Below are 16502 nucleotides of genomic sequence, written 5' to 3'. Positions count from 1 at the left end.
AAGAAAGTAGAACAACATCTATTCTTGTAACATTGGTTATTAAGAAGTCCTTCTGTTTTGTTGAAAAGAAACAACCTTCCTTAAGACCCAGCAATACCACTTTTGGGTATATACCCAAGGGCTGCTCAATCATACCACAAGGACATGTGCTCAACTATGTCCATAGTAGCATTATTTGTCATAGCCAGAACCTGGAAACAACCTAAATGCCCCTCGACTGAAGACTGGATAAAGATGTGGTACATTTACACAATAGAGTACTACACAGTGGAAAAAAAATAATGACATCTTGAAATCTGAACCAAATGGATGGATCTAGAAAACATCATATTGAGTGAAGTAACCCAGACCAGGAAAGACAAATATAATATGTACTCACTCATAAGTGTTTTTAGATATAAAGCAAAGAAAAACCAGCCTACAATTCACAATCCCAGAGAACCTGGACAACAATGAGGACCCTAAGAGAGACATACATGAGAAGTAGAAAAAGACAAGATTTCCTGAGTAAATTTGGAGTGTGGAGATCATGAGAGAAAGTAAAAGGGGAGGGGAGGAAGAGAAGGGAGCAGAGAAGATTATATAACTCAATAAAAAAAATGTAATTTATAGTTAAGAAACACGTAAATAAAAGATGATGTAGAGAAACAACACGAAGAGAGGTAGAGAAATCGGTTCAGCCATCCCAGTGTTCCAGCCAAGCCACATGTCCGGTTGTCTGTCATGGGACCAGACTTGTGAATGGGCCATCCTGGCCATCACTCTCTAGTGTTGTTCTCCCATAACTGCATCTCTAGAGAACATGAAGTGAAGTCAAAAAAATCCTTCAAGCTGAGTCAAGTGAGCCCCATAAAACAGTAACAGAAAATCAAAATGATTGCTTTAATCCAATATTCTTCGGAACAATGGTTTGTTAATAGCATTAGAGAACCCACATAGCAACTGTGTTGTCTTAGATATTTTTGTACAATTGTGACTCTTCAAAGTATTCTAAAGAAGACTGTCAAGAATATACTGCTTTACACGCTCATCTCATATGGAACGTATAGAGAACAGGACTAGAAGAAGCTTGTGAAAAGGAAACTGTAACTTCACATTGCTTTTTCCTGTGGGTGAGTTTACATGCAGAGGAAGATAGTTTGGAGTTTCCCCTACCTGAGGTGCGATAGGTTAGCCACCATTGTTAAATAGCAGTACTCTGAAAGCTTTGTCTCTTTTAATGGGGGGGGGGGGTTGCAGCCCAGATGTAAAATAAATATACTTATATACATATACACATGTATACAGATACATATGTGTCTCTAAGCAGAAAACTCCTGAGACAAATTATTAGTTATTTGAGAATTCATGCCATGGTGTCCAGTAAAAAATACTTCAATGTGGCTCATCTGAATGAGTTCTAAGAGGGGGAGGAGAAGTGGAAAAGAGGAGAGGGGGAGAGGGAGAGAAGAGAAGGAGAAGGAAGGAGAGCGATAGGCAGGGAAAGAGAAAGAGATAGGGAGAGAATCAAGATGCAGATAAGTTTGACCAAGTTGCTTCTAGCCACCTGAAACAGGCTGGCAGTGTTCCACACCAGTCTCTTAGTGGAGTATACACAATCACTGTTGTGGAAGATCCAGATGAAGAGTTGAAAAAAAAATCACAAAATTTTCTCACACATAAACAATGACAGGAAAGCTGTCAATTTCAGACTATAAATTGGGTTGCATCATGACAACTCACACTGTGAGAAGACCATTGGGACTGGCAATGATTGTATTTGCCTGTTTGGGGTATAAAACTAAACAACAGACTGAGCTAAAATGGACTCATTTGTTGTCCATAATAAGAGTTCTCCTCTGTTGCAACCCAGGATCTGCTTAGCTCTTTACAGCTTTTTCCTTCAAACTCCTCAGCTTGTAGCTTTGAAATTGTGGCCCTGTGATAGCTGATTCAATTTTGGGTACCACTTCCTGTAAGAAGTAGAAAAACTGCTTCCTTGTTGCGCACTTTTTGCCTTGCAGGGAGTATTTTACACATAGTGTTATTTCAGAACAGGGATGCAAACATGCTTATGAAAGTGGACTTTGCCACTCAGAACTACCAGAAATTTGAGAAATACCAGACTTATATTTCAACTGGGTGTGTTGTCAAACCAAATCCTGTAAATTTGTAAGAAGAGTTCAGAAGAACAGATTCAAAACTAGCAATGGATGTTACATCCACTTGTTTATATTTTAAATGGAGATGGCAAGACCTCCATAGAAGGATACAGGATTTAAGGCACTCCTTCAGCCTCTCTGAATATAAGCTCCGTTAGTTGAAGAGTTTTTGTCTACTGTATGTCTGTTATGTCCCCAAAGGCTAAGAGCACTGTGTTCAACAAGTACTCACCGAATGCATGCAATATATAGACAAGAATGTTAAGCTGTTACTGAGTCAATCTGTAGTCTGGGCCAATGTTACTCTTAGAAGAGCAGCTGGTGGGTCTCAAAAGAGGTATTTACTAAAGTGAGATATGGGGGAATCATAGGTTGATCTAAGAATGGGCACTTTCTCTGTGTCAGCTACCTTGAGTTTGGAAAGGTTGCTAAACCCATACCCAGGCAGCAGAGCCTATGCTTTCTCAGAGAACCAGCCTGGTCTCAGAATGTCCGCTGTGAGGATTCCCCAATCCTGGCATTAAAATATGCAGAAATGAAGCAATTTCATGACAAAATCATGAATTACCACCAAAATAAATAGCTGGATTCTTAAATGTCACAGGAGGTCTAATACTCAGAGACAAGCATTCCACTGTTCAAACAAAAACTGGCTAGAGTTTGATTTGTCCACCTTATACTACAGACAGAAAGGAACCCAGGCCAGAGTTCCTTCCATCCTATTTTCTGTCTGTGTCCCCTCCCCATGATTATACCCCAGCATCCTGTCCAGTTGCTAGACTATTTCCTATGACTGGAAATTCTGGGGAGATGCCACCTCAATTACAGGCAGGCCCTTCTTTGAGAAGCCAGCCAGACCACACTCATGACAGTTTACTCTGTCTTTGGACATAGCTTTGGGCATGGTGATGTCACAGGTAAGACACACCTCCCCTCTCCCTTTTTCCTCTTCATGGTCCAATCTATCACTGGTCCCAATCCCACACCTGTCTTTGACTCCTAAAACCACTAACCTGCAAAGGCGCAGTGTCACCACCAGGACTTCAGAATTCCAAGCCAAACGGATACATTTTTCTGAACATCTTTTATGCTATTGCTTTTGAAGAGCTTTTACTGAAATATTTCTTTTTAAATCAGAAGAGAATCATCTTGAGCCCCTGGGAATTACCTGAAGCTATAACTACAGGCAAGAAAAAAAAATTGAGGTCTTACTTTAAGAATTCATATAAAGTTTCCAGCCTGCTCCCATGAAATGCGTTTTCTTTAAATACCTTAACAAAACTGATACTCAAGGGACTCCTCTGTTTTAATCCCATGGAAGGACACCCAATTTGCAACCTGTATCTGACTGGAATTGAACACTCTAACCAGGACCCCTGGATGCCTTCAGCATCTTCACACTGCCTCTGTCTCCACCAAACCTCAGACAGACGGCAACTGTCTGAGGTTTGGTGGAGACAGATTGAGTATGGAGTTTCAGTCTGAGGACAGGATCGCACCTTCAGACTGAGCATTGGTAGAGGTAAAAGAACTCTTTAGTGGCTGGCCTCTCTGTGTCTCTGATCTTCAGCTTTAACCCCTATATCTGGCTTGGGTTTTTATTATTAGGACCAACTAGAACGCGTGCTACACAAACCTCTCAGGGAGCTTGTCCTTGTAGAAGATTCTCCCTCACTCAGCAGTCAATAATTGCCTGTAGCTCTTCTTCTAGGGGTGAGGTCAGACCTTTAGTTTTTAGTGGAAGTTCTTTTAAAGCATTGTTTTGGCTGGTTTTTAAAGTTAAACTTGCAATTTTGCTTATTAATACAATTAACTTACTACTTTAAACATTCCACACACCTTCCAAATGAAGCCTTATGAATCAGTATTTATCCTAAAATATTTCCTTCTAAAGAAGAAAGGGAACATAGTGTATTGGTTAGAATTAAGTTCACCTGGGAGAAAAGATAAACAAAACCAAAGCATCTGTGTGTGAGAGACATGCTTATTTCTCAGTGATACAAAAGCCCGGGGGCTGCTTTGCATCACCCTCGAGTTTTTTGCATCATAGAGAAATAAGCGTGCCTTCTTAACAGCAAAAATATTTGGAACAACCAAACTTTCTATTGCTATAGAAAAGCAATAGAATATGGCTAGGTGATGGGAGGTGATGACAGCACACTCTGCGAGCCCCAAATTTCGATCTCGGCTCCATTGCTCCTTGAGTTGTATAGTCATGTGTTCCTGAGCGATGGAACACATCCTAAGACATACACCACCTTTGTCACATGCAGACATCGTAGACTGAAGTTGCGAAAGCCAAGAGGGCTGCCACATATTTTCATAATAATATACATTAGTCAAGATATACAATAGAGAATGGGGAAAATTGTCTTGGAGTCATGTGCAGATGCACAATCCACCATTGACTGACCTAAATGTGATTAAAGCACAGGACTGCTCTTGGCTTTGCTGATTTTTTTCTAGTCTTTGAGTACTTACTGTGCCTCCTTTTGCTTCTCCGAGAACTCATCTTCTTGTCTCCTCTCAAGGCAAGAGCTCACAAAGACTGGATCTTCACACCCTGCTTTCTGTCTTTCTTTGGCCTACTTTGTAACCGCCACATTAAATCTATGACTTCTATTTCCCGCAATTGGCATCCCTCTATCACTCTCTTGTCTATATACTACTTCCCAGGATTCTATACTCACATATGCACACAGGATGTTCCCACTTGACCACCTAACAAACAATTCTCAATCAGTACATCTACAGTAAAATGCATCGTGCGTGCACCCTAAGCCTCCACACGTCATCTTTGTTCAGCCGCATGTGATCCTGGAATCACGCCTCGCTGTTCATATGTTCTCACTGCCCCTTTGCACCCCTCTTCTCTTTCCTCCCTGCTTTGGATTTTCTTGTTAGACCTATCCCGCTTTGAGTATTTGCATGTACCAGCTACTGATTTAAAATCATTACACAGTTAACCCCATTAATTATCAGTTATCTTACAATTACTGTTACTTTCATTTTGCAAATGAGGAAATTATAGAACTGAGAAGGCAGATAGCTTCCCATAATGTATACATTTCATAAATTGTAAAACCAGGATTTGAACACAGGCAGTTGGTTCAACATGGCTTCTTTGGTCCTTTCTGTGATTCTGGTGATTGAATTCAGGCCCTTGCACACAGTAAGCATGTGTTTTATCACGGAGGGACATCCCTGGACCACAGAACACTCTTAACTGTTGTGCCTTCCCGGGCTTGCCCTTATTTTTTTTTTTTCTTCCTTTTGTGATTGGTTTCTCATCTCCGGTCTCAACTGCTTTCTCCACCTCTCACATGACTCTTCAACAGGATAATCTTCCAAGTCGCTCTCTAGCCTTGTCAGTCCACTGCCTAAGGTCTTTTCCATCTGCTTCAGTTCTGCTCTTCAGTGGTACATGCTCTTGATCAGGACCTGACTACCTGCACAGCTTCTGGAGCTTCCTCACAGGCTTGGAGCCACTGGGCCTTCCATACCAGGCCATTCAGAGACTCCAAATGCATTTTACGCATCTCGCTATCTCCTGGCTTTCATGCTCACTTATTGTTCCCTAGAGACTGAACATGTTCGCTTCTGTGATGCCCAGCCCTAGTATTGCATTTTCATATGGCATGGTGAAAGGGAACTGACTCTTCTCTTGTGCCCTTGCAGGCTTATATAAGTTGTTTGAATGAACTGTTGGTTCTTTGTGTTTGCAAGTGATGGTTTACTTGCCTATAAAGCAAGTATCGTCTTTGATTTTTAACCTTCTGACTTGATCATATGTAATTGTCAGGCTACCACGTGCTCTTTCCTTTTTTTTCTTAAATCTCTATTATTACCTCATTTGTAATGAATATATGTATTTGGAACTTCATCTCGAATGGAGATGCATAGGCTCAGATGCCAGGGATTCTCTATCCAAGCCCACCACAGTGCAAAACAGTTGCCCAATAAACCATAGTTAAATAGAGATGAGCTAAAAAGAATGATCACATTTATATCTGTTTGAACCACAATCTTATACAAAGCCTAGGATAAGTAGCTTTCTTGAATAGCATGGCTTTACCTTAAGTTTGCATACTGCAGAGGAAATTCAGAATGATACAGACTCTACACCATGGGCATGGAGTTCTAAAAGACAAGAAGAGTTTAATCAGCAGGAACATAAAAGTAGAAGAACCCGAATGCACTGGCATCAGTGAGGGGCAACTGGACCACAGTTCTGCCAGGGACATCGACCCTGTTGGGCAAGTTGCCTTTTACAGCACGACTAAAGAAATTTCAAACAGAATTCTTGTTTTTTTTGCGTTTTTTTTCTCCTTTGCAAGATAGCAGCTTTATGGGAATATCACTGCAAAAAAATATTTTGGTCATAGAATTTTTGAAAAGAAGATGGTGGTTTTGTTTTCTAGGATTCTGGCACCTTTGTGTCAGGCAGCCAGAGTGCAATTACCTTCCCTGCTCTCAGCTCACTCCTTTCTCCACCCCCACTCCTCCTTCCAGCACATGCATTAGACTGAGCAGTTGTCCTTCACCACTGAAGAAATGCAGCCAAGGCTTACGTTACCGTGGAAACAGAATCACTTTTGGCTGGGAGACACCTCGCTTCATCAGCACTATTATGAGGCAGAATGGGTTGGGAGGAAAATCAAATATTCTGCCCACCAGTGTTATAGCTGGCCTCTGGGTGAATAAATGACTTTCAATTAGAGTACTTAAGTATCTTTTAACTTCAATAATTATTATTAGAGCCCCCAACAGAATTTTACTCGGGAATTATAAAAAAAGATGAAGAAGCTTTCACTGTCAAGGGGAGACCTAGAAATTCCAGGACACTGGCAAGTGACGGTTTACTTGCATATAAAGCAAGTATTGTCTGATTTTTAACTTTCTGATTTGATCATATGTATTTGTCAGGCTATCCCTTGCTGTTTCCCATTTTCTTATATCTCTATTATTACCTCATTTGTAGTGAACATTCATATTTGTAACTCCATTTCATATGGAGATGTGTAGGCTCAGATGCCAGGGAGCCTCTATCCATGCCCCCTCAGATCCTGCTTCTGGGCTTAGGTCTGTCCCAAAATTCCCATTTGCTCCCTGGTTGTACTACTTGAGGTCTCTCTTTTGTTTTATAACCAACCTTAAATTCACTTGCTGTCCTGTCTTATTTTCTGTTGTTAATGGTTTCCTGTTGCATGTATTACTGTCTTAAAGTGCAGATCTTCAAGACTTACACTGGGAGAAAGATCTACCCAGCTAAATCCCAGAAACAGCAGCAGCAAGAACACCTCAGCCCTTCGTCTGAAAAGATGCTCAATTCATAGGATTAATTCCAAGCCACACAAATCTCCCTCTCCCTCTCCCCCTCCCTCTCCTCCTCCCCCTCTCCCTCTCCTCCTCCCTTCCTCTCCATACACACACATGCTCGCACGCACGCACGTGCGCACGTGCGTGCGCGCACACACACACAGAGCTTCATGTTACTTAAAAATCTAGCTATAAGCATAGAAGAAACTCCATATAATGAAGAGGAAACAAAAGCCTTATTAACTGGATATAAGTTATAAATGAGTAGGACACTTCAGAAGTATCGCAAATAATATGAGGGAACATAGCCACAAAAAAAAAAAAATTAGAACAAAATCATTCCCCAAATCACCATACAAGCCCTGGTTTCTGATTCTGACTTAGTGGTCTTCCTGCCTCAGCCAGTGTCCAGCAGAGCACTGGAGTGTGAGACTAAAACTCATGTCTACCCTGTTAGCTTGGCTTTGTCACCTCCCAGCAGGACTTGAGACAATCATTTATCTGCTTCCAATTCAGATTTATTCATTCCTAATGCATATAGACAAATAACCTCTTATCTTTTCATGCATGTAAAGAAGGAAGCATTTACATAACATGTTTTTGGCAGTTATATAAAACCTGTCTCATGTGGCAGGACTTTCTGCTTACTATATATATAGCAGGTCCACGTCACTGTTAATAAAGCCAGCTACCGCAGTCAGTTCAGCTTCTGAATTATTTCCCATCTCAACTTTACAATACTCTTCGATAATAGATCTTGTCACATGTTTTCTATGCATTGCCCTCAACATCTAACGCTGGGATGGAAGTGAAGGCTTATGCTCAGTTTGAGGTGCTGGGGGCAAGTAATTAAATCAGATTATCATCTGGTATCTACTAGGCCCACTAGTTATATTTCTAATTTTATCACATTATCAAAGAGGATTCATTAAATGTCTGGATATAATTGGTCCAAGCTGTTTCATATACTCCCCTAACCTTCCTTATATAGAGAGAAATGTTCTATTAGTTTAAATTCATTTTTAAAATTTATTTCTATTTATGTGTTTGTTGGCGCCAGTTCTTGGAAGGTCAGAAGAAGGCATTGGATCCCCTGACCTGGAGTTTGAGGTGGTTGATAGCCACCTGATGTGGGTATTGAGAACCAAACCCAGGTCCTCAGGAAGAGCAGCAAGCATTCTCAACTCTTGAATCTTTTCCCCACCCACTCTTTTACTTTGGTTATTGTTGTATCTTGTTTTTTGTTTTCTTGTTTTTGTTTTTTTCCCTTAAATCCTACTGTTTACCTTCCCAAGAACCTTAGGAAATATTGCTAGTAGACTAAATATCAATAAAACCGCATACCTTGTATCTTGTTTTTGTCTCCTATAATTTTAATAAGTCAACAGTACCGTTTTTCCATTTGGAACATCTATTATGTGTGCACTCTACTTTGAGTTTCGTACACACTACCTCTCTTAATTGTAATGATATCTTTATGAAATTGAATCTGTTGTAGCTAGCAATTTATACGCAAGGCAATAGAGTCAGAGAATTAAAATCCTTTTCTTAAATCTCAAAGCCAGTCAGTAGGATAACTTGAGTTAAACACGGGCAGATCTCTCTAATCTAGTCTGCTCTCACTGTGATCCTGTGCACCAACCTGTCAAGCTCTTTATTTGTTTTACAAAAGGAAGAAAAGAAGAAAATAGAGGGAGGAAGACACGGAAGGAAGGAGGAGAAACGGGGGAGGAAGAAAAGGAAAGGAGAACTATCCACTCAGTGTCTCACGTCCCTTACAAACAATCTGGGGATCTGGTGGGATAGGCCTAACTTTCCAATAGTCAGCGCTGAGTACTAGCCAATGAAATGTCACTCTGGGCTGATGAGATCATTTTGTCTTTGTTTTGCTCTGCTCAGGAGAGGTATTCTTGCAGATCAAAGGACCACTGGAGGATGTTTATAAAATCTACTGCTACCATCATGACGAGGCCCACAGTGTACTGGAGTCCTACGAAAAGGAAGAAGAGCTGAAGCAACATCTGAACCACTGTATCCAGTCCTTAAAGTAAGGCCTTTTCAAATGGAGATTCCAATCTACTCTGGTTGCTTAGCAGGGGCCATTTAACAGTGGACAGAGACAAAAGGTGACAATACAGCCAGCATTTCAAAGGGCTTGCTTTGACAGCTGCTTTATAAAAAGTCAATGTGCCTGGAATGACTTTTGCTGCCCCTCAAGAAGAAGACTAAAATCAACAAGTGAGACAAAGATTCAAGGCTTTGTAGATATGGGGGGAAATGCAATATTGTCAAACAGTAATAGTAAAATAAATAAGAAATGAAAGGTAGGCTCAATTCATGCGTTCTCAAAGGCCAGTGGGCAGTGAGTTGATTACATTATTCCTGAATAGTCCTTCTTGTTGCCCCAGTTCACTGTGGGGAGAATATGAGGAGGATTAAGACCGGGTGAAAGTTAGCTTCAGGACAATTAAACATTCTGCCTTCCTCACTCATAACCCGTGAGGGGGCGGTAGTGCTGCTGCGGAACTTTGAATAAGAGTTTTTCTTTAAAGCTCTTTCTATTCTCCAAACAATTAGTAAGCACAGATTTTATCTTTTCTTTGTAAGCAGGGGCTGTGAGGCTGTGTTTGGTCTGACCTTGTAGATGAAACTGGAGTCGTTTTTAAAGCTAAGCTCATTCCCCTTTTCCTCATCCTGTCAAGTTCTCCTATGGACTCTTCACTTTTGAGGGTGGTCTGCTGCTGAACAAGGGTACCCAGTCAGGGGTTAGCCAGCTTGAGGGAGTAGAAGTGTGAAGCCAAGAGATGCCAGTCTGAACCTCCAGCACACCTTCATGTGTTCTATTGGGTGAGGGCAAGAGGGGAAGTCCTCCTTTTACAAGAGAAGTTTGTGCAGGATTGGGGTGCAGTGGGGAGACTAAATGTGGCCAAACTGGAGGACGACACTCTAGGCTCCAGTTAGAACTGAAATGGGTTTAATTTGGTTTCCGTGGCTTCAAAATAACAAAACAACAACAAGAACAAAAAACAAAAACAACAACAAAAAAAAACCCTTTGATTAAATTCCACTCTATTGCCACCTACTGGCCAAAAAAAATGCAGGCCTTTCACATTTTTCCATAACTTGAGAGGGAAAAAAAACGTGAACCACTCTGGAAGGCTTGTGCTGCCATGTGTATACATCTTGGTGCTGACAAAGCAAAAATAAAACTTGATACTCTCCGAGGAAACTGCCTTCTCAGATGACTCATGTGTCGGGGGTAAGCAGTTCTGGCTGGTGTTGCTATTTCAGTGTAGGCCAGCGTTAGCAGGTCAGCAGGAAGAAAAATGAAAGTGTAAAATAATTATATTTGCTTAAATAGGTTCATAGATGAAGAACATGCTCTCTGCATACAAAACACCTTCTTACAATCCCTGTGACTCTTCAGTCCCTTTCCTTCAGGGTCTAGAAATAATATTAATCACATGACACATGAAGAACTGGCTCCTTCTATTTCCATGCCCATCTAACCCCAGGACCCAAGGGACCTGAACATGGAGCTAGTCAGTTTGGGCCCCTGGTCCTCCTGACTGCTTCTCTAAGCTCCTTGGGTGAGGATAAACTTTAGTGTGCCCTGCAATAAATTTCGATTCCTAAGAGAACAGAGCACACTACAGTAGTCTCTATACCCAGATCAATACCATTTCCTTTCAAAGCAGCTAAAGAGTAGAGGTAATTGTGGAATCTCAAATTTACTTTCAGACCTCAATGAATTCTTTTGTTTTTTAAGCTTCAAAAATACTGTCCCGTGTTGTGCCCAATTCTGTATATTCAGACTATTCTGACTTTTAGAAATAATCTTGCTCACCGAAAGGCACAAAATCCAAATGAAACAATATTGGCAGAACTATTTCTTTAGGGGAAGAAAATCAAAATAAAGCAGCTTAAGCAGCAGCTATTTTCCCCAAAGTTGCCTTTCCATGAAAATAAAGTTAATGACGAATTGTGCGGGCCTGCCTGGAGGCTGAGTACAGTGGCAATATTGACATCACGGTACCACCGACCTCAGCTGAGCCAAGCTTTAAATTCTGAGAAACAGGTTTTCAAACAGGTTTATAGGCCAGAGAGAGTCCTGAACACCCTCGGGGCTTGGTTTCCCTTGCCAAGTAATCAGTCAAAGCTATTACTGTCACTCTGCCTTTTCCTACTGGCTAAATAAAGGAGCGGCTGCCGTTCCTGATGAACGTTAGCCCCGTCGCCATTTTTAACAGTGCAGGGGACACCGGAATGAGTTGGTTTGAAGCAAAATATCTACATGAAAGGTGGCTTCATGCCTTGGAAGCTAAAGTGGATTTTAAAACGACTTAGGTTACATTTTAGCCAACGTTAAAATATGTTTATTGAGGGCCTCATAAATATTTATTGAGAGTACTAGATAATGTTGAAAATACTTTTCACATATAAGCATGGTTCTTGCCCCCCAGGAACATAAACTCTAGTTGTAGATAAAACTGTCTGGAAAGCTTGCCAGCAATGCAAAGTTCATTTAACACACCAGAAGGTATCTCTGTAGGTTTAATTCAAGACTAACCTCCAACAGGAAGGCAGAGATACGGTCTCATCCTGTATGATAATTCAAGCTTAGGGACCTTGGTTATTCTTTGAAGCCCATTGTCATTCAAAACAGAAAATTATATTTGCATCCAGACAATTTGTTTTGAAGTGTTAGGACAGTATTTCTTAGTGGGTCAGTTCTCCAGTGCCTGATATACCAGGAATGTGTGTTCAAAGTGAGGAACTTTGAACAGAGGGTGGGGAAAGATGGTCCCGTGTTTACCAATGCTGGCTGCTCTTACAGAGGACCTGCTGGTGGTGCCTAGCCTTCATGTGGTGACTCCCAACCATCTGTAACTCCAGTGCCAAGGACGCCGATGCCCTCTTCTACTTCTTTGGACACCTGATATACACAGTCAAGCACTACACATACATACAGTAGGCAAAATGCTCATATACATAGAATAAGTATTTTTTCAAAACTGAAATTTTCCAGAAATGCAGTGTGCACCCGTACCTGCAGCCTAGAAACTGGACATTTACTTTTTATTCAGCCAGGAATGTTTAGCTGAGTGGGGCAAGCGACCTCTAGGATTGCCCTCAGTGTTGCTTGACTACATCTTTGTTTACTGAGGAGATACTTGCTTAGCCTCTTTGGAGTTACTTTTGAGTTCTGATCTATGTGGAGAAGTAAGGGGTAGGCAGGCGTTCAGCAAGCATAGGTCTAGTTAGAACAGCCTGTCTGCAGCCTCCTTTCTCAGTTTTTCCGGTTAGAAATATTACTAGCATCTCTCTTACAGGTCAGTGGCCTCAAAAGATTGGTCTATTTTGTAATAAAATAAGAACAAAAGGGCTTTTCTAAGTTTTGTTTGTTTGTTTGCTTGCTTTGATGGCTGGAGTCACATTCCTAGGCCCATGCCTCATGTCTTAACGTTATAAATTAACCTGTATTTATCTCTTTGCTAACAAAGGCCCCATCCTCAGGAGAAAGAACATTTGCCCTTCACTCATCCAGGCAGCCTGGTCACGTGGTTCCTGTGGCTTTCTCATTGGAGAAGCAGCAAAAGGCTCATGCCGTGCACTGTCTAAGGGGCTGTTTCTCAATATCTTGTGTTTTTTATTCTAAACAGAGGGTCCCGGGTAAAAATCAAAACAACCCCTGGAAATTCCTTCAGGTCTTTGCAGTATGACATTGTTTGGAAACCGACTATAATATTTAAGGAATAGCCACATAAAACTTTTAATTCGTGAGTCAAATTACAATGAGCCCAGCAGGAAAGGGAGGTAATTATTTTATCCCATAAAAGACAAATGAACACTGCTTAACTTCTTCCCAGACGGTCCTCAGCTAGAATCACCTTCTGGAAAGTTTTAAAATCTATTGTGGAAAGGAATGTTTAGCGGTAAGAAAATCAGGGACATTATAATGCAGCCCCCACCCCCTAACAGAGTATGGCTTCCACTATTAGAAAAAAGTCAGGTTCCTTTATAGAGAGTGGTATATGATGTTAAACACATGCTTAGTTTTATTATAATTTTAGGTTTTGTTGTTGAAGTATATAAAATAGAAAGAGAAGAAAGAACTCTTTCTTTTCCAGGACTTCAAAACAAAATGGTTTCCTTCAACCTCATTTAGGAAATAATGTTTCAATGGAAAATTATAGTTTTATTTTTTTATATTTTACTAATGTTATAATATATGATCTTCAAAACACACACACACACCAAATCCTAGAACCAATGAGATTCTCCACTAGAGAAACATATAAATGATTGGAAGAATATGAGCATAAAAGAAATGGATAGAAGGCCTGGGACCACAGAGAGACAATTTCTTTCACTACAGAACTTTTAAATGTCAATCCATAATTTCCTAGACTTATAACAGGTATTGATTTTAAAGACGGTGTAATTTTGTCTTTGATTCCCATTTGGAGGTTTTGGACTCAGCAGAACCCAGTTATTCCAAGATGTCTAGGGATCCATTTACACATACAGGTCTAGGGACTGAGAAGGTAATTGCTTTACATACATGTACCTGACTTCCACATGTATGGAAAACCAGAACATTTTTGACTTATTCAATCCAGCTTAGCATGTGCTTTTATCATTAAATTTTTCTCTCAATCACTGAATATAAAAAAGTCAGGCCTGGCATACTTTAATTCCAGAGCTCAGGAGCCAGAGGAAGGAGACAAAAACCATGCGCTTTTCCATGGAAGCACTTGTTTTGCAGAAGCAAAGCTAGCAAGGCCTGCATGAAGGCTGTCTGAGAATTCTTGTTGACCTGTCAATACTATGCATAAACCAACCGCAGTGGGGTCACTTGTAATCCTAGCTCTAGCGAGGCTGATGCAGGAAGATTGTCAGTTTGAGGTCAACCGTATCTGTGTAGGTTTAAGGTTAGCTGAAGATACCAGGTGAGACCCTTTCTAAAAAATTATCTTTCTGCAACTACATAGAGAGATTATAGAGTATTTACTAACATTATTATATGAGTTAGTGTAAACATTACTTTGATTGCATTTGATGTATTTCTTTCAAAATGTAAAATTTAAATGAATTTAAGTGTATTTTTAAATTGTTAAAATATATTAACAAAATCACTAGTTTGAAGTTTTTATGTGGTATTAAGAACAGTAGATATATTAAAATGTCATTTTAGAACATATTTCTAATTAGAGACACTTGATTCCATGGGGCAATCATGAAACTCACCTACCACTTTATTTGATATAGTAAAATTTGAAAATATTTAAAATGTTACATATTATTCCATGTGTGTGAATTAGTATTGATTTACTTTTTCTCATTCTTTCACAGGAATATATATATGCAAGAGTAAGTACTTCATTTTTAAAGATTTAATTTTTAGTTTAATTCGTTCTTTGAGAATGTCATCCAATGCATGCTGATCAAATTCACCCCCTCCCCCAGATTCTCCCAGTTCCACTTCCCCTCTCCACTCAACTTCCTGTCTTCTTTTTCCACCCACCAACTGCAATTTGTGCTGCCCCTATCCTCCTGGGTGTGTGGCTTTCCCCTGGAGCATGGTTGACTTTCCAGAGGCAACATTTTTAAAATACCGACTCTTCCTCTCCAGTACGTGTCACTTGTCAATCTCTCCTTGGCTAAGGGTGGGACTTCCTGTCTAGTCTGTCGCGCATGCACAGGGCTTGTGCATGCTGTAGCAGTTACCATGAGCTTCATACAGACAGCTGCCCTGCTAGGTTTGTACCGTTTACATTCACTTTATTTTCTAAATTTATTTATTTTAATGATGAAAGTAAAATATACCTAAAAGCGAAGCTTTTGGAAAAACTGTTTGTTCTTCCTTGCCTTGTATCGGTTTGTTCTTCCCTGTCGTGTATTGTTTCTCACACTTGACGTTGGCTTTGCGCCCGCCCTTGCATGTCAGAGCTGGGCCTCTAAAACATCCTGTTGACAACAGTTTTATCCATGGGATGTCCACAGAGGGCCTTGTGGTGACCGTACTTACAATCTTTCACAATAGACTTGATCAGCGATTTTCTTCTTGCCTGTGGCAGCTGTCAGTTTTCCGGGATAATGGTCAATTCCAGCCACCAGAGCATGGCTGTGAGGATGGTCTGAGTTGCCATATCAATATTCTTCATGATGATGGCTTTGTGCCCAGAGTAGGTCTAGCCAAGAACAGCGCCACTTTTTCAGGTTTCATGAACTTACACCTTTGGGCAGCAAGCAAACGGTACCCCAGCTCTTATATTTTTTATCCCTACTCCCTTAGTTGCTAAAAAGCTGTTAATGGTAAATTTCCTGAATAATTAAGTATGGTCTTTCCATAGTTACTGCTTCTTTATTCATCTACGTGAGTTATAATTCATTTTCCTCCTTTATTCTTCTAAAACTTAATAGTTGTGCATTTATTTTGAGTTCCATATTTTATAGCAAATGCTATTTGTTATGTAATAAAGGCATTGATCTTTATTATTGACTTTAAAGTTCCATAAAGAGATTAAATTTTTAAAAGACTACTTTATGGATACTATAAAATAAATATAAAATTTAGTATACTTATGGTCATAAAATAGAAGAAATTCAAAAAATTATAGCCGGTCATCAATTGTATTTTTCCCTCTATTCTCCCTCTGATTAGAACATACAGGCATATTTCATATGGAATATTTTTTCCTGTTTTCTACCATAGTTTTTACATTGTCTAAATACTATTTTTCCTCCATTTTATTGAAAAAGCTTTGCAGCAAAACTAGATAGCAGTAAAGCAAAGCTAACCGTGTTTCCTTAACCTGGTAAAGCCCCAGTAATAGTGTGTGTGTAATGAGATTAATGTAGCTGTGTCTGGCACTAAACACTTGCCAAAAAATTTGTGATTCCAGAGGAAGCCGAAACAGTGCTATATGTTAGTGATGGCGTCCAGTTTCAGTACAACATTGTGGAGCACTGTTACACACTGGGTTTCTTACTATGGGCAGCAGGTGACAACTGGGGCTATCACACACAGGACTCTTC

The 16502-nt window shown here is 40.2% G+C and overlaps 1 protein-coding gene across 1 annotated transcript in view; it reads left to right on the top strand.

Moving 5' to 3' along the window:
* The window catches only part of Arhgef38 (Rho guanine nucleotide exchange factor 38), a 96864-nt gene that overhangs the window by 57692 nt on the left and 22670 nt on the right, over positions 1-16502 (top strand). The window contains exons 4-5 of the mRNA XM_038312040.1: positions 9360-9507; positions 14817-14834. Coding sequence (XP_038167968.1) covers positions 9360-9507; positions 14817-14834 — 166 coding nt within the window. The remainder of the gene's footprint in view (positions 1-9359; positions 9508-14816; positions 14835-16502) is intronic.

The sequence above is a fragment of the Arvicola amphibius genome, chromosome 14 (assembly GCF_903992535.2).
Source record: "Arvicola amphibius chromosome 14, mArvAmp1.2, whole genome shotgun sequence".
Classification (NCBI taxonomy): domain Eukaryota; kingdom Metazoa; phylum Chordata; class Mammalia; order Rodentia; family Cricetidae; genus Arvicola; species Arvicola amphibius.
Note: the sequence above shows the minus strand (reverse complement) of the source record. Positions and strands in the feature narration are given on the sequence as shown.